Genomic DNA, 19,583 nt, shown 5'->3' with positions numbered 1-19,583 from the left:
GATTCTCCAGGCAAGAACACTGGAGTGGGGTGCCATTTCCTTCTCCAATGCATGAAAGGGAAAAGTGAAAGTGAAGTCGCTCAGTTGTGTCTGACTCTTCGCGACCCCAAGGGCTGCAGCCCACCAGGCTCCTCCATCCATGGGAGTTTCCAGGCAAGAGTACTGGAGTGCGTTGCCATTGCCTTCTCCAGAACAGTATGGACGTTCCTTAAAAAATGAAAACTATGGAGAAGGAAATGGCACCCCACTCCAGTACTCTGCCTGGAAAATTCCATGGCTGGAGGAGCCTGGTGGGCTCCATGGGGTCACAAAGTCAGACATGGCTGAGTGACTTCACTTTCCTTTACCATGTATGCTACAGCAGCTGGGCCTCTCACCTGCACAGGTAACAAATGTAAAGCATATGTTTTCTGTTTAATATTATCTTGGACTAGCCGCTCACAAACTTCCTTAGGAATCATGGTTCCCTAGTCAAGAATTTGCTTGCTGCAACTTCAATCACAATTGCCTCAGGCTTAATAATCTTATCCTTAAAAAAAAAAAAAATAGTGATCTCTTTACCTGCTATCACTAGCATTATCATTCATAAAAATTAAAAAAAAAAGAAAAAGAAAACTACCATATGATGCAGCAATCCCACTACTGGGCATATACTCTGAGAATACCATAACTCAGAAAGATACATATCTCCTACAGTCAGTCATAAAGGTCAGAAAGAGAAAAATATCATCATTAATGCACATATATGCAATCTAGAAAAACAGCAGAAATAGAGGGCGAAAATGGTAGGAACTGCCAGGCAGAAAGAGACAGACCCAGAGAATGGACTTGTAGAGGGCTGGACAAACTCAGAGAGCAGCACTAACCTACACTATCTGTACAGCAGATCCCTAGGGTGAAGCTGCTACAGAGCACAGGGAACTCCGTGCTCTGTGATGACCTAGAGGGGCGACACATGGGGGTGGCTGGGAGGCTCAAGAGGGAGAGGATGTATGTATACCAACTGCTGATTCACTCTGTTGTACAGCAGAAACTAACAACATTGTAAGGCAATTATACTCCAATTAAAACCATTAAAAAAAACACTATTTAGGGAATTTCCTCCCAGTCCAGGATCCTGTATGCTGCAGTGTGTCCCCCACCCACGCCCCCGCCATCACAAAAAAAGAAAAGATAAACTACAATGTTTTTTAAGAGAACTACCCAGACCAGTGGGGCAGGGGAATTACAAAGCCTACAACTCAACAATAAGATATCGAATAAAATAAAAAACAAAAAAATGATCAAGCAATTTGTCAGTCCCTTGATTTAAAAAAAGAATATTCAATAAACATATAAAATATATTAAAAGACATTTAATTCATTAGTTAGTTATTAGGAAGATGCAAATTAAAACTATAATGAGATGCTACTGCACAACCACCAAGAGTTAAAATTCACAATGCCAAGTATTGTGGAGAAAGTAAAGCAACTTCAACTGGCCGTAGCAAAACCGGGAACCACCACTTTGGCATTACCTACAAAGCTAAACTTAACAGTTATCCTCAGTTGAATTCAGTTCAGTTGCTCAGTCGTGTCCGACTCTTTGCGACCCATGGACTGAAGTAGACCAGACTTCTTCCCTGTCCATCACCAAATCCCAGAGTTTATTCAAACTCATGTCCATTAAGTCAGTGATCCCATCCAACCATCTCATCCTCACCCTCCTCCTCCTGCCTTCAATCTTTCCCAGCATCAGGGTCTTTTCAAATGAGTCAGTTCTTCGCATCAGGTGGCCAAAGAACTGGAGTTTCAGCTTCAGCATCAGTCCCTTCCAATGACAACCCAGGACTGATCTCCTTTAGGATGGACTGGTTGAATCTCCTTGCAGTCCAAGGGACTCTCAGGAGTCTTCTCCAACACCACAGTTCAAAAGCATCAATTCTTCGGTGCTCAGCTTTCTTTATGGTCTAACTCTCACATGCATACATGACTACCAGGAAAACCACAGCCTTGACTAGACGAAACTTTGTTGGCAAAGTAATGCCTCTGCTTTTTAATATGCTATCTAGGTTGGTCATAATTTTTCTTCCAAGGAGCAATCTATCTTTTAATTTCATGGCTGCAGTCACCATCTGCAGTGATTTTGGAGCCCAAAAAAATAAAGTCTGACACTGTTTCCCCATCTATCTGCCATGAAGTGATGGGACCAGATGCCATGATCTTAGCTTTCTGAATGTGGAGCTTTAAGCCAACTTTTTCACTCTCCTCTTTCACTTTCATCAAGAGGCTCTTTAGTTCTTCACTTTCTGCCATAAGGGTGGTGTCATCTGCGTAGCTGAGGTTATTGATATTTCTCCCGCAATCTTGATTCCAGCTTTTGCTTCATCCAGCCCAACGTTTCTCATGATGTACTCTGCATAGAAGTTAAATAAGCAGGGTGACATTATACAGCCTTGATCTACTCCTTTCCCTATCTGGAACCAGTCTGTTGTTCCATGCCCAGTTCTAACTGTTGCTTCTTGACCTGCATAGATTTCTCAGGTGGTCTGGTATTCCCATCTCTTTCAGAATTTTCCACAGTTTGTTGTGATCCACACAGTCAAAGGCTTTGGCATAATCAATAAAGCAGAAGTAGATGTTTTTCTGGAACTCTCTTGCTTTTCTGACGATCCAACGGATGCTGGCAATTTGATCTCTGGTTCCTCTGCCTTTTCTAAAACCAGCTTGAACATCTGGAAGTTCACAGTTCAAGGACTGTTGAAGCCTGACTTGGAGAATTTTGAGCAATACTTTACTAGCGTGTGAGATGAGTGCAATTGTGTGGTAGTTTGAGCATTCTTTGGCATTGCCTTTCTTTAGGATGAGAGTGAAAACTGACCTCTTCCAGTCCTGTGGCCACTGATGAGTTTTCCAATTTTGCTGGCATGAGTGCAGCACTTTCACAGCATCATCTTTTAAGATTTGAAATAGCTCGACTGGAATTCCATCACTTCCACTAGCTTTGTTCATAGTGATGCTTCCTAAGGCCCACTTGACTTCACATTCCAGGATGTCTGGCTCTAGGTGAGTGATCACACCATCATGATTATCTGGGTCGTGAAGATCTTTTTTGTATAGTTCTTCTGTGTATTCTTGCCACCTCTTCTTAATATCTTCAGCTTCTGTTAGGTCGATACCATTTCTGTCCTTTATTGAGCCCTTCTTTCCATGAAATGTTCCCTTGGTATCTCTAATTTTCTTGAAGAGATCTCTAGTCTTTCCCACTCTATTATCTTCCGCTATTTCTTTGCACTGATCACTGAGGAAGGCTTTCTTATCTCTCCTTGCTATTCTTTGGATCTCTGCATTCAAATGGGTATATCTTTCCTTCTCTCCTTTGCTTTCACTTCTCTTCTTTTCACAGCTATTTATAAGGCCACCTCAGACAACCATTTTGCTTTTTTGCATTTCTTTTTCTTGGAGATGGTCTTGATCCCTGTCTCCTGTACAGTGTCACGAACCTCTGCTCATAGTTCATCAGGCACTCTATCAGACCTAATCCCTTGAATCTATTTCTCACTTCCACTGTATAATCATAAGGGATTTGACTGAGGTCATACCTGAATGGTCTAGTGGTTTTCCCTACTTTCTTCAAGTCTGAATTTGGCAATAAGGAGTTCATGATCTGAGCCACAGTCAGCTCCCAGTCTTGTTTTTGCTGACTCTACAGAGCTTCTCCATCTTTGGCTGCAAAGAATATAATCAATCTGATTTCCGTGTTGACCGTCTGGTCATGTTCATGTGTAGTCTTCTCTTGTGTTGTTGGAAGAGGGTGTTTGCTATGACCAGTGTGTTCTCTTGGCAAAACTCTATTAGGCTTTGTCCTGCTTCATTCTGTACTCCAAGGCCAAATTTGCCTGTTACTCCAGGTGTTTCCCGACTTCATACTTTTGCATTCCAGTCCCCTATAATGAAAAGGACATCTTTTTGGGGTGTTAGTTCTAGAAGATCTTGTAGGTCTTCACAGAACTGTTCAACTTAGCTTCTTCAGCGTTACTGGTCGAGGAATACACTTGGCTTACTGTGACACTGAATGGTTTGGCTTGGAAACAGAGATCATTCTGTCGTTTTTGCGATTGCATCCAAGTACTGCATTTTGCACTCTTGTTGACTATGATGGCTACTTCACTTTTTCTAAGGGATTCTTGTCAACAGTAGTAGATATAACGGTCATCTGAAATAAACTCACTCATTCCAGTCCATTTTAGTTCACTGATTCCTAAAATGTCGACGTTCACTCTTGCCATCTCCTGTTTGACCACTTCCAATTTGCCACCTAACATTCCAGGTTCCTATGCAATATTGCTCTTTACAGCACTGGACCTTGCTTCCATCACCAGTCACATCCGCAACTGAATGCTGTTTTTGCTTTGGCTCCATCTCTTCATTCTGGAGTTATTTCTCCACTGATCTCCAGTAGCATACTGGGCACCTACTGACTTGAGGAGTTCGTCTTTCAGTGTCCTATCTTTTTGCCTTTTCATACTGTTCATGGGGTTCTCAAGACAAGAATACCGAAGTGGTTTGCCATTGCTTTCTCCAGTGGACCACATTTTGTCAGTGGTCCTGTTATCCTATGACCCAGCAATTCCATTTCAAAGTACTTATCTAACAGAAATATATGTATACATGCACTAAACAGCTTATTAAACTTAACCATATGAAACTTCCACTTTTAAATCAAGTATTAGCAATTCCACATGGTTCAACATAATAGAAGTACACTTAAAACATCATTCCAAAACCAGGAAATATAAATATACATTAACAGTACAATCAACAGAGTGATGGAGAAGGCAATGGCACCCCACTCCAGTTCTCTTGCCTGGAAAATCCCATGGACGGAGGAGCCTGGAAGGCTGCAGTCCATGGGGTCACTGAGGGTCGGGCACGACTGAGCGACTTCACTTTCACTTTTCACTTTCCTGCACTGGAGAAGGAAATGGCAACCCACTCCAGTGTTCTTGCCTGGAGAATCCGAGGGACGGGGTAGCCTGGTGGGCTGCTATCTATGGGGTCGCACAGGGTCAGACACAACTGAAGTGACTTAGCAGCTTAGCAAAAGAGTGATCTATTAAGACAAAGAAATACTGCAGAGCAATAAAAATAATTAAAACTACATTTCTGTAGGAGTGTATTACTTAGTACAATAATTACAGAGAACAATTTGGCAAAACTTTTTAAAATTAAAAATGTACATGTGAGAAATAAACTGACTCTGAAGCAGTTTTATTTACTCTACAAAAAACTTTCCATGAGTATGAATAAGGTAAGTAACAAGGAAACTCACTATAACATTGTTTCCTGATTGCATACAGCCACATATGTGAATACTATGTAGCTGATAAAAATAATGAGGCAAGTCTGTATCATGTACAGGTAAGGCCGATCTTAGGAAAAAAGGATGAATGAAGGGTAAGGGGGAAGTCTTCCATACCTCTTGAATTTTACACTGTGTAGTCTATTCAAAAGCGTTAAAAGTAAAAATTAACAAAAGCACATATTAATTACCTTAAACTGTAACAATGATATTATAGTTATCTTTTTTGGAGTGCCAAGATGTTAAAGAATTATATTTATGTATGAAATTCAGTGTCAATTTGCTTCAAAATAATCCACTGGTGAAAGGGAGTAGGTGGTGATAAAAATGAAGACTAGCTATGAACTTATGTTACTGAAGCTGGATACACACACATACATCTATCTGTATTAACTGTATGCTAGTCTCTATACAAACAGCATATATACTACATTCACCCTTAGAAGAAAGTGAAGATATCTCCTTTTACTCTTTACCAAATCCAGCATTATACAGATGAAGAAAAGGCAGCCCAGAAAGGCCAATGACAACAAAGCTGCCAAACGAACCAATGACCAACTGACCTCCCAAAAAGAACCATACCAAATTCTAATGTATTACACTACCTCTACTGGTGGCTGCTGAAAACTTAAATACTAGATAAACCATCTTAACCCATATTAATAGAAGTCTAGATGAGATGAAGCTAAAAATTTAACATGCTGGACAGACTGTAATGAGTAGCACACGATATGCAGATACCTAAATTTAAACAAAACCTTTGACTTCTAAGGAGACTGTACAGATCAGAGAGAAGTGGCTTTGGAGACCTTGACCCATGAAATGCAGTTGAGGTAACCAGAAAAGTTTAACCTGGGGGCAGGGGAGAGGTGTGTCACTGTTACATGGGAAACTGCCTTTCAATATCAGCATGGCTGTCATGCAAAGAGGGAACAAACTTATTAAATCTATAGACAACATTCAATTTACAGAAACTATAAGGACTGATAAGCAAGAGCATTAAAGATTAACTAGAGCTGTCCAAAGAAGGGGATGCCTAGGGAGGAGAGTGTACTCTATTGTCAGAAATACTTAATAAAATGGGACTTGTTCAAAACAACTCACTTCTGCCCTGCAAAAAACTGTTAAGGGAAAGCAAAAACAAATCACAGACTCAGAAAATATCTGCAATCAATGTCTGATACAATACTTGTATCGGAAATAAAGAACTCTTAAAGTTCAATGAGAAAATAAGCAACTCAATTAAAAATGAGCAAAGAAATGTGAGGGTACATCAAAGAAACTATACTGATACCAAAATAAGCATGGAAAATGCTCCTCATCAATCATTAAGGAAATAAAAAAGGCTTATTTCCTTAATATAGTGGTGTAGTAAGAATTCTTATGTATCAGTAAGTCAATCAATGTTCCAGCAGAAAAAGCAGGCATAGACACAAAGTTCAATAGAAAAAGAAGTCGAATGAATTAATAACTTATGAAAAGATACTCAATTTCATTTACAATTAAAAATCAAGAGTAAACATTATATTAATTATATCTCAATAAAGCTGGAAAAAGAAAGTAAAACAAAGCTGAACTATATTTATACTTACTAAGCCCTCAGTATGTGCCTGATACTGTCCCAAATACTTTCCATCCATTAATTCATTTGATCTCATAGCAACCATCTGATGTAGGTACTATTACAAGTTCACAAGCCTTTATCCACAACTGCAACATCCAAAAAACTCTGAAAACACAGTTTTCTGATAATGCCTTTTGAAGCAAAACCTGACCTCATCTAAGTAAGGCTACTGATAGTATTTTCTTTTTCTGAATAAAACTTGTCTTTGAATAGAGTGCTGCCGAGCACCTGATGGGGGTTCATATAAAAAACACATACTTTATAATTCCAAACTAACCCCAATTCCAAGACAGATCTGGCCTCTAATGTTTCAGAGAAGGAAATGTGAACCTGTCTCCCATTCTGCACATGAGGGACAGTAGATTTCAGCTGCTAGACAGTTAACAGCGACACAGTTATTAAATGCTGTTTACCGTCTAAAAAATAAAGCAACTTTTTAAAGAAAACAAAAACACTGGAAACAACCCAAAGTCTGACATCTACAAGGAACTGGCTAAGAAATCACAAAAATATACGTAGGGGGAATTGACATAGCACGAATGCAACAGTATTTTTAAATAAAAAAGAGGAGGAGGCCTGAAAGAAAACTTCCATATATTGTCAGAGATTTATTCCCGATACATATTAAGTGAAAAAGCAAGGTATTAAACAGCAAGTCATCATTTTGTAGATCTAATACACACACAAATCTGTAACTGTTTGAACTCCTTGCAGATACACAGCATATGTCAGAAAGGGTAACAAAAGTAATTATGAATGGTCAATCACTCCAAGAACAACTGGCACAACTGGAAAAAGGAGGTGGGGAAGCTTTTAACCACTATACTTTTGTACCATGTGCAGATAATTTTATTTACATTAAAAAAAAAAACTGCACATATTCTAAAGTAGAAAAAATTAAACCCCCAAAATAAAGAAGACATTTTTTTTTATCTTTCAGCTAGACAAACTCCAAAGTTCAACAGAAAGATGCTAGGGGAAAAAAGTCAGTGTCAGTGGGAGATACTGCAATATCAGCTGAATATTTAAATATTTATGCTCTTTCAATTCCACTTCTAGAAACATCTTCTACCACTATATGTGAGAACATGATGTTCAAACATGAAAGTAGACTGATGTCCCATATAACATTTGTTAATAACAAATGACCACAAAACAGCCAAACTATTCCTAGGAGACTTAAGTATGGTATATCCATACAATAGAAAACCATGAAGAAAAGGTAGATTTTATAAACACTGGCGTGTATATCTTAATGATTTTTCTGTACACACATACATACACAGTATACACCACACTGTCATTTATGTGTTTGCATTTTTAGGGATATATCGATTTACATGCTGTGCATATTAAAGATTATGAAAATATATATAAGAAACTGTCAACAGCATGCTTCTATGAATGGAAACTTATTTTTCACTGTCAACAAAGGTGTGTGGCTATTTATAAGAGGCACCTAAGAAGTCACAGGAAAAATATGGCACATCTTCCTCAGTGGATCAGTTTTACTCAAAGATTTGGAAGGTAAAAAGTACTGGAAAAAAATGCTAAGTATTTCAAGTGCCGATTTCAATTATATTTTATAATTTTTTCATTATTTACAAAACATACCTATCAAACACAAAGTCTATATGTAATGTTAAAGATAAAACAACTCGAAAAGAACCATTCAGCTGGGTCCACTGCACAGAATAGTCCAACTCAATTCTCATTCCCTATCAACAGCTGCCTACAGAGAACCGTATGGCCCACTGCCATTGCCCACCCACACGCCAAGAAACTTGTTTGTTCCCATGGCCTCCTGCTCAAGCTGCCTATCTCTGCCCACCCTTGCCGGAGATCAGGGAACACATCCACAAACCCAAGTCAAGCCTCAACCAATAAGCCACACAGAAAACAAACTCTTTCAACTATATACACAGACTCCTGGAGTTACAGAGAGGTATTCCAGAACACACAAAGGCACAATTAGACTTTAGGGACACTCATTTCTAAACCCCACCTTCCTCATGTGCACGTGGGCTCAGTCACTTCAGTCGTGTTAACTCAGACCCCAGGGACTGCAGCCCACCAGCTCCTCTGTCCGTCGGATTCTCCAAGCAAGAACACAGGAGTGGGTTGCCATTTCCTCCTCCAGGGGATCTTCCCAATCCAGGGATCAAACCAGTGTCTCCTATGGCTCCCGCACTGGCAGGTAGATTCTTTACCACTGAGCCACCAGGGAAGCCCAAGTTTTAGGGACATTCATTTCTAAATCCCCATCTTTCTCATATACTGTGGTCCAAAAACTGATGTACCAATCCACCTGGGATTAATAATTATTCTCCCACATTACAAATAATGGCATATCACTCACTTATTCCTAATCTTACTATGAACATTGCTCCTACTCTGGCATGACAGTAAAGAAATAATATGATACATTACTGGCATCCATGCTCAATAAATAAGTTACTCTAATGTCCTGAAAACAAATCCATTGCATGTCAGGTGATTCTAATCATTTATTGCTTTCCAAATAGAAACTACTATAGCAAAATTCTTTCCAATCTTATTTTTTATTAACATAGTACCTCCATATTTACATGTATTAAAAAATAGGAACAGACTGATGTTAGAGCTTTTTCTTAATTCAAGCAATAATATTTATCCATATATACATGAACTAATTCAAAACAGCTTTCAGTTCAGTTCAGTTGCTCAGTCATGTCCGACTCTCTGCGACCCCATGAATCGCAGCATGCCAGGCCTCCCTGTCCATCACCAACTCCCGGAGTTCACTCAGACTCATGTCCATCGAGTCAGTGATGCCATCCAGCCATCTCATCCTCTGTTGTCCCCTTCTCTGCCCCCAATCCCTCCCAGCATCAGAGTCTTTTCCGATGAGTCAGTTCTTCGCATCAGGTGGCCAAAGTACTGGTGTTTCAGCTTTAGCATCATTCCTTCCAAAGAAATCCCAGGGCTGATCTCCTTCAGAATGGACTGGTTGGATCTCCTTGCAGTCCAAGGGACCCTCAAGAGTCTTCTCCAACACCACAGTTCAAAAGCATCAATTTTTCGGCACTCAGCTTTCTTCACAGTCCAACCCTCACATCCATTCATGACCACAGGAAAAACCATAGCCTTCACTAGACAGACCTTTGTTAGCAAAGTAATGTCTCTGCTTTTGAATATGCTATCTAGGTTGGTCATAACTTTCCTTCCAAGGAGTAAAAGTCTTTTAATTTCATGGCTTCAGTCACCATCTGCAGTGATTTTGGAGCCCAAAAAAATAAAGTCTGACACTGTTTCCCCATCTATCTGCCATGAAGTGATGGGACCAGATGCCATGATCTTCGTTTTCTGAATTGAGCTTTAAGCCAACTTTTTCACTCTCCACTTTCACTTGCATCAAGAGGCTCTTTAGTTCCTCTTCACTTTCTGCCATAAGGGTGGTGTCATCTGCATATCTGAGGTGATTGATATTTCTCCTGGCAATCTTGATTCCAGCTTTTGCTTCATCCAGCCCAACGTTTCTCATGATGTACTCTGCATATAAGTTAAATAAGCAGGGTGGCAGCATACAGCCTTGACGTACTCCTTTTCCTATTTGGAACCAGTCTGTTGTTCCATGTCCAGTTCTAACCGTTGTTTCCTGACCTGCATATAGGTTTCTCAAGAGGCAGGTCAGGTGGTCTGGTATTCCCATCTCTTTCAGAATTTTCCACAGTTTATTGTGATCCACACAGTCAAAGGCTTTGGCATAGTCAATAAAGCAGAAATAGATGTTTTTCTGGAACTCTCTTGCTTTTTCCATGATCCAGCGGATGTTGGCAATTTGATCTCTGGTTCCTCTGCCTTTTCTAAAACCAGCTTGAACATCTGGAAGTTCATGGTTCATGTATCGCTGAAGCCTGGCTTGGAGAATTTTGAGCATTACTTTACTAGCATGTGAGATAAGTGCAATTGTGAGGTAGTTTGAGCATTCTTTGGCATTGCCTTTTTTTGGGATTGGAATGAAAAGTGACCTTTTCCAGTCCTGTGGCTGCTGCTGAGTTTTCCAAATTTGCGGGCATATTGAGTCCAGCACTTTCACAGCATCATCTTTCAGGAGCTGAAATAGCTCAACCGGAATTCCATCACCTCCACTAGCTTTGTTCGTAGTGATGCTTTCTAAGGCCCACTTGACTTCACATTCCAGGATGTCTGGCTCTAGGTGAGTGATCACACCATCGTGATTATCTGGGTCGTGAAGATCTGTTTTGTACAGTTTTTCTGTGTATTCCTGCCACCTCTTCTTAATATCTTCTGCTTCTGTTATGTCCAGACCATTTCTGTCCTTTATCGAGCCCATCTTTGCATGAAATGTTCCCTTGGTATCTCTAATTTTCTTGAAGAGATCTCTAGTCTATGCCCATGGGGCCACCCAAGACGGGCGGGTGTTAGTGGAGAGGTCTGACAGAATGTGGTCCACTGGAGAAGGGAATGGCAAACCACTTCAGTATTCTTGCCTTGAGAACCCCATGAACAGTATGAACAGTATGAAAACAGCTTTACCCATATCATTAAGAGGTACATTTCCAATAAACTTTTCCTTTAAAATGCAGTTGACTAATTATATGCTAATAATTAATCAATTTAACACTAATTTGATCAATTATACACTAATTGTGGTGATAACAATCAAGAAGAATTTTCAAATACTCTGAACACTAGAATCACAAAAATCTTTTAAAGTTTACATTTAAACTTATATATGGGGCTTCCCAAGTGGCACTAGTGATAAAGAATCCACTTGCCGATGCAGGAGACATAAGGGATGCAGGAGACATAAGGGATGCAGTTCCATCCCTAGGTGAAGATCTCCTGGAGGGGGGTACAGCAACCCACTTCAGTATTCTTGCCTGGAGAATCCCACAGACAAAGGAACCTGGTTGGCTACAGTCCACAAAGAGTCAGACACAACTGAAGTGACTTAGCACACAAACTTACACACAAAAAAAGTATGTATTTTGTACTACAAAATTATGAAGAAATGACCATTAACAGATATGTTCATTAGGGTAAAATCCTAAAGGGGAAGTGGGATAGAAATACAATTTCAAGCCATTTCCCTGGCAGTCCAGCAGTTAAGACTCCACACTTCCAAGGCACAGGGGTCCCACATGCCACATGGCCAAAAAAAAAAAAAAAAAATACAATTTCAAAGAAGAAAAAGGGTGCTGTAAATCTTCTGGTTGTTAAAAACTTCCTCTCATTTTTTTAATGTGACTCCATGCTTCCAATGCAGGGGTCATGGGTTGGATCCATGGCTGGGGAACTAAGATCCCACATGTCAAATGTCAAAATGTCTTTCAAATTGTGAATAGGTTATGGTATATAGAATGGAATACTCCTCAACGATAAAAATACTGATTCATACAATATGGAATACTTAAAAGTATTATGCTAAATGAAAAGCCAGGCTGAAACTGCTAAAAGCTGAATGACCCTTTGTATAGGAAATGTTGGAAAAAACAAAGCCTCAGGGCCAGAAGACTGATCAGTGGATGCCAGGGTTGGAGGTGGAAGAGGGACCCACCACAGAAGAGCTTCAATGCAGCTAACCCAGGTTAGGCTTTCCCTAACATTCCTCACACACCTTTGTAATTAGCCATTCTAAAAATAAATCTCCTGTTAAGAGCCTAACTGGGGCATGCCATGTTTCCAGTTGGGACCCTGACGGATAAATCAAAATGCAAACTTACCATCTACCTCCTCCTGCACTGTAACACTCAAAACGTACCCATACTTCTTTCCCACCTTGTATTCAACAATCCACTGCCCCCCACCACCCCACAGCTTTTAAGTTCAGAGTATCCAAGCCTCAGTGATTAGCACATTCACATACACCTGGGGCTCATGCCCTCTACCGTTTCCTTGCCCTAACTGAAATAAGTGAAGTGAAGCCGCTCAGTTGTGTCCGACTCTTTGCAACCCCATGGACTGTAGACTACCTGGCTCCTCTGTCTATGGAATTTTCCAGGCAAGAGTACTGGAGTGGGTTGCCATTTCCTTCTCCAGGGGCTCTTTCCAACCCAGGGATCAAACCCGGGTCTCCCGCATTGCAGGCAGACACTACCATCTCAGCCACCAGGGAAGCCCTAACTGAAACATGACTAAGAATGCCACTTCTCATGCAGCCCCTTCCAGCATCTCAGAGAAGGATGGTTTGCAGTTACTCACATGTTGGCTCTCCAGAGCCTTTTATGAAACTACTATTCCCCTCTCTTAGAAGAAGTCCATTCCTCTGAGGCATGTGCCACCTATCTAGCTACCCTATACTATTCCTCTTACCTGTCGTCTATCAGCCTCTTATTCTTCATTTATCTAAGGGTTTTAAACCAGATCTATCACCCCCCTGCCCTGCCACTTCTGCTATCATCCTGAACTCCGCCAAATTCCAACCCCCTCACCTCCCAGCTCCTTATTCTCCCATCAAGTCTTCTACATTCTTAGCCACCTGTTCACAATTTCATCCAGGAACTTATCATATCCTAAAATGCTTCAACTCTTAAATATCAGAATAAGACAATCTATAATTACTACCAACTGACCAACTTGTCTAAGGAATCCTATTCTCAACTTTTATTAAGACTCTCAGTATACTGACATCTCTTCTCTTTCTCCTATCCACCCACCCCTGTCCAGTTAGTCAAGTCTAAAGTGCACAGTTCATCATTTCAATCACTCTCTGGTCAATAACCTAAATTCTCTTTCTTCTCTATCTGTTCATTCCATGTCTAGTCAGACAAAATGCCAATCCAGCCAAATTCTCATTATTCTAGCCAATATTCTCTATTTTGTACAGATTCTGGCTAATAGGGCCTACTAAAGGAGAGGGACAGTACACATTCTCAAGAGTTTTCGGTGATAACAAACTTCAACGAAGGCATCAATAATGTCCAGAAATTCTACTCTCTCTAGACATCTTTCCTTTTCCACTTTCTCCAAAATCTATTTGAACACTCTGCCTCTCCCCTCCAGCCACCACACACATCCTTTTTTCTTTCTCCCTTTCAGAGATGACTTCCTTTGTCACTTTATAAAAAGAAAGGATGGCGGGGGTGCAGGGGGGAGCAGTTTTGGTTCACAAACAACCTTATCTTCCATCCTCCCATTAAACTCACATTTTCACCCCCCTTTCCTCCCAGCCAGGAAATGCAGTGTCCCTTCTCCCATGATCACTCTCCCCCTCTGGGCTTTGGATCCTATGCTTCCTATCTTATGCAATCAAACTTTCCAGAACTCCTTATATATCTCTATCCCTTTTCTTCTCTCCTTGAAACATCTTTAACAAGTTGTATACACCTGCCAAGCCCATTTCCCACTGAGTACCCACTGCTCACTGTGTACTCACTGATACTCATTGTATTAGTGATTACCTGCACTTGTGTTATTGCTCAAACCGAGAATGAACCTCCTTTCACTAAGAAAATCTTTTAGATTTTAAACCAGATCTATCACCCCCCTGCCCTGCCACTTCTGCTATCATCCTGAACTCCGCCAAATTCCAACCCCCTCACCTCCCAGTTCCTTATTCTCCCATCAAGTCTTCTACATTCTTAGTCACTTTAGTAGAACTAAAGTTCTACTTTAAAACAAATCTATTTACTTGAAACTACAGTGTCTCTCTCAGAATCTGCATACTGCTAAATTTCCATACAGAATTTTTAGAAATTAGAGGTCAGCTTTCTTCAGTATTTATAAATGGTTTGGCCACCATTCTTCCTAAAAAGAAAATTATTTAAACAGAGGCAAGAGGTAACACATAATTTGTTATTTGTCCAAGTTTATTTCCAACTTCAGGAGAAAACTCGTACAGTGACAGCCTGTTATTTTAAATATAAAGCTTTAAATATGATCAAATTAAGTTCATTCACATCAGAATACAGCAGCACTGTATGAAAAGAACACTTTAGGTGTTTCTCAGATCTTCTACTTAATAGTTCAAGTTATTCAACTTCTTTGAAATATGCTTTACCTCCTCTAAAATGGGAATAAAGCCTGTCTTAAATAGTTGAGATTAAAGATCAGCTGATATGAAGGGCTTAGCACAAAGTAACAACAGGCATCTTACCCTCTTCCCTTAAGAGAAGCGGATTTTAGGAATGACAAATATATTCTACTTGACAAATACATTCAAGATCTAAATGAAGGTAGGTGACTCTTACCAACGCTATACTTGCAGAATTCTTTAATCCTCATTAATCACCTGTACTTTATCCAGTGAGTAGATGACAATCTCCTCTCAGGTCACAAGTCCCTGGCCTACTTTAAGCTTTCAGGAATAGAACAATTCATTTCCCTTTCTAAAAACAATCTTCAGTTCTAAATCAAAGTTCCTAATTTCCTGACAGTAACAGCCCTCTAACTTATACAAATACTCAGTACAGTTTTAAGCAAATAGAAAAAAAAATTGGCTACAAAGACAGGCATGCAAATTAAGAGCCTATGCCATAGTTCTCTCAATATTTGGCAGGGTATGTAGACTGAATCCCAGCTGGCTAGCAAGCAAAGTGTGCCAAGCAGAAACACAAGTCTTTGAACACTTTATTCTAGAACCCAGATTAAAAACCTGTAGCAGAACACACAAAGATGGAAAATAGGAGTATCTGTATATAAAAGGCAAGAGAAGCTTTCTTTTACCCCTAATGCACATAGCTCTGGATGCCAAACTTTATAAGAATACTCCAAGATCTCTCAATAGGCCAAGTTTCTAGGTCCTGTTAAGTAATTTTAAGTTTCACACTTGTTTGAGATTTCACTGGCTTTAATGAAAACTTCAGTTAAAGTATCTACAGATAAAGTTAAGATATCCTAAATCCGCTTTAAAATAATCCAGGAGACATAACAGTGTATACAACAGATGGAACAAGATTTGCCATATATTGACAACTGCTGAAGCCAGAAAACAGGCACACGAGGTTCTTTTAATGTTCTATTTTTGTGTGTCTAAAAGTTCCACACTAAAGTGTGTGTGTGTGTTTTAACTTAAGATTAGGATGTTTTAGCAACTCAATCCTTCCCTGCAGTTCTCATTTAGTTTGTACTCTTGCATGGGCAGTAATCCTAACGGGTTTCCTTGCCCATCAAGCATTTGGAAAACAGCAACCACTATATTCTATCATGACCTCACTCTGGATTTCGTCTTTAAATAAGCCACAATCTTAAAAAGCACTATCTGGTATAAAACATTTAAAACAAAGAATTTTAATAGTACCTAAAAGTTAACCATATACTACCCTATAAAGAGATCCACTTTAAAACTTAAGGCCAGGAAAAATGATATAAGCTTGTGCTTGGATAAGTCCTTTTCACTGATGTGATATTAATTCTGCAGCAAAAAATGATATGAATGAGCAAGAATATCCCACTGCAAGGGTACTAAAGAACCTAACTTGTGCACTTTGAACAGAATGATCATACTGTTTCTCACAGGCTCTTAAATAAAATGCCTGTATATGACCTCCAAAGAATTTCTGAGACCTAGATGGCTACACAGCACTTTAATCTAAAGTCCAAAATTTCATCATTCTCAAAAGATCTCTAATTCAAAAAAAAGTTTTGGAAACACTTTAGATTTATATAGACCCCTTTTATCCAAACCTTAGATCTGAATCTCTAAACTCCAACTAAAATCAGAAGGCTTTTTGAATACTAGTTAAAAGCAACAACAAACTGACAGACATAATGCAAAAAAAAAAAAAAAAAATCTAGGCACAGAGAGATGCCCAAATTTTAGAGGCAAAAAAGGAAGGTCATAAAGTTTGGAAGTATCCCCTGAACTTATTAACATAAACTTATAAAAAGTTCATCTTTTACATGTTAGGGATAGGGTAAGACCATCAGAATTCAAAGTCTCCCTCGAAGTTCCCTTCTTATCCTACAGCAAGCTACCAGGGGTGCTGTGGTCAAGGGAGAGGAGAAGGTAAATATTCACAACGCTACACCATTCCCTTCCGACTAAGGCTGCCTTGTGAAGAAAGAAGAGCAAGATGTTCTTGAACATCTATTTTCTGTATTTTAGTATACACTTTCCCCTCACAAACCCCTTATAATAGGGTTTGGATTCCCAGTCAGTCCACAGGCTCAACACCAGAACTACAATTTAGCTACATTAGACTGGCAAGCTAAAACCTCATTTTCACAGAAAGAGTTGTTTCCAGTTCTCACCGAACAACTTCAAATGGCAGTCTGGACATGTGTAGGTTTAACAACAGCAAGACTGTATAAGCAATTGCTGCCTTTGAATATCTCACTTCCGAGTTCCTGTTCCCCCATACCTAAACATTTATCCTATTGATACCCTCTGCCTGCCAGTGATGGCCCTCTCTTTTCCAAACATAGTGCTTGAGAAATCTGTGTCCGTGTACCTTAACCTACTTCACCACTTCTCTATCCTCATCTTCCTTTTTCCAGCCCATCTGCCTCATACTGAGGACTTAAAACACTAGATAACTGACATGGAATAGCATTTCCAGAGCCTAACACAGTGGAGGACACAGAGTAGGTGGTCAAAGTTTTGAAAAATCAATAAATGAATCTCATTCCAATTTTGCCACTACCCAAACTGGACTGTTACTTAACCTCTTTGAATCTCATCTATGAAGCTAAGAAAACTGAATTCAAGTTAATTTTGGCTCAATGGTTCTATGATTAGAAAACATTTTTAAGAGCTGATCTGGGAAACTGCTTTTCTGCTCATTTTTAATAAAAATTGAACCTAACCTTAAGTTATGAACAATAGCTCGGGAGAAATGTGGGCAAAGGCAAAGAAGAGCCAAATCAGAATTAACCAGGAGATCAAGGGAATGACAGTAACAGCTGGCTCATTCTCTCATCCAAGGGTGAGAAAGAATGAAAAATGTTCAGCATTTTTTTGTGGAACTATGCTAGGCAAAGTATTTGAGGTGCCTTATAGAAAGATGGTGTCTCACAGAAAGACCCCAAAGGACAAATTCCTCTCAAGAAAGCTAGGTTACATCTTTTTAAAATGAGCACTATGTAACCTTTTATTTTCACTGAACTTTCCCAAGAAGTCAAGAACTAAGGTTTGTTTTAGACAAAAGTGTAAGCCTTATTGCTCAGCCCTATACTGATAAAGTCCACAAGCTATCTCCCTTGCCATCTCCAATCTAAGCTCTACAGTCTTTTAATTAATTGCACTTTTTAAAATCATTTATTACTGTAAATCTCAAACCCTTTACAAAGACGAGTAAAATATATTGTTTTAGGGGTAAACACTAGATGCCAGATGTACAAGCTAACATTTTAAAAATACAACTGGTTTTGTAGATGAAAATCTATTAATACAAATTACTACTGGCACCAAGCCCCCAACTAATTTCGATTTGCAGTCAAGTTCAATTCTACATTTCCACTTAATACCTCCTTAATCTGTCTAGTTTTGAAAGAAAATCTAACACCCCTAAACTTAAACCTTATTGTAAATGCCCATCTCATTTTCATTATCAGTAACCATCCAAATCCTCCACAGTAATAGAAGTGAGATACTGTGCAATCCTAACACAACAAAAAGAGATGTTTCTTAACTGGAGTTAAGGACAAATGAAAGATCATTCCCAAAATGTGCAGTCTGGAAATTCCCAAGTTAAGTAAAATTTCAACTCCTAATTGGTTTCTTGAATTTCTTAAATCTCTTCTACAAAAGTATCTTTGGTCCCCATTAATTATAAATGCAGAAAGAAAATTTAAGAGGTGTAATATTTCAGAATCTAAGTCAAAATTATTTGACTAAATTACACAAAACTCTCCTGGCTCAGAATAAAGAAAATCATTGTGAAGAAGGAAAAAAAGGAAAATCAAAACTTACCTGAAGTCATTAATTTAGCACAGCTACTTCTGCTTGCATCATCTTCTAAGACACGGTTTGTGCTCTTTTCTTTTCCAAGCAAAGAATCCTCCAAACGTAAGCATTTATCAGATACAACACTGTCTTCACCCATCACATGACTAATTTTACTATTAGCTTCAAGTACAGAAGTGACGTCTTCCAACTGAGCAGCTTCACTAGATTCTGTATAAGAGGAACCTTTAGCTAAATTCTTTGAAGAAACTGGCAGAGATTCATCATCACTATCAAATCCAAAAGGATCTCCAGTATTTTCTTCTTCTACCTTAGGTTTCTTCGGAACTTCTTGGATATCTGGTTTGAAATTGGGCCTCTTCTGTCCTAATTTAGCCATAAATGTGGTTTCTCCCCACTTTGTGCTAAGGGTGGTCCGTTTGTTGGAAAAGACTTCATCAAACTTTGAACTTCCATTTCCTCCTTTCCTACTATATGTTTTCCCAAATCTGGATGTCATTTTGACACCTGTTTCATATTCTCTGTGGGAAAAAAAAAAGTAAGAAAATATATAATCATCAAATATTTAACAAGCATTAATACTGAATATAGAAATAAGAAAATAGGGATTCTCCCCATACAGCTTTTCCACATTCAAGATACAAATCTTTAAAAACAGTTAAATAAATAAGGGGAGGGAGTATAGAGGCGCTTATCTTTTATCCTATACTTATATCAATCTTTTTTATGACTACATATTCGTAGGCTATTTTCAGAACAAGAAAGCC

The 19,583-nt window shown here is 39.2% G+C and overlaps 1 protein-coding gene across 2 annotated transcripts in view; it reads right to left on the bottom strand.

Annotated features, from left to right (window-relative positions):
- The window catches only part of WAPL (WAPL cohesin release factor), a 77,140-nt gene that overhangs the window by 54,639 nt on the left and 2,918 nt on the right, over positions 1 to 19,583 (bottom strand). For both annotated transcript variants that reach the window (XM_018042447.1, XM_005699311.3), the window contains exon 2: positions 18,823 to 19,337. In XM_018042447.1, coding sequence (XP_017897936.1) covers positions 18,823 to 19,315 — 493 coding nt within the window. In that variant the 5' untranslated portion in view covers positions 19,316 to 19,337. The remainder of the gene's footprint in view (positions 1 to 18,822; positions 19,338 to 19,583) is intronic.

This window comes from Capra hircus, chromosome 28 (genome assembly GCF_001704415.2).
Source record: "Capra hircus breed San Clemente chromosome 28, ASM170441v1, whole genome shotgun sequence".
NCBI classification, from domain to species: domain Eukaryota; kingdom Metazoa; phylum Chordata; class Mammalia; order Artiodactyla; family Bovidae; genus Capra; species Capra hircus.
The sequence above is the reverse complement of the archived record's forward strand: the minus strand, read 5'-3'. Positions and strand labels throughout refer to the sequence as shown.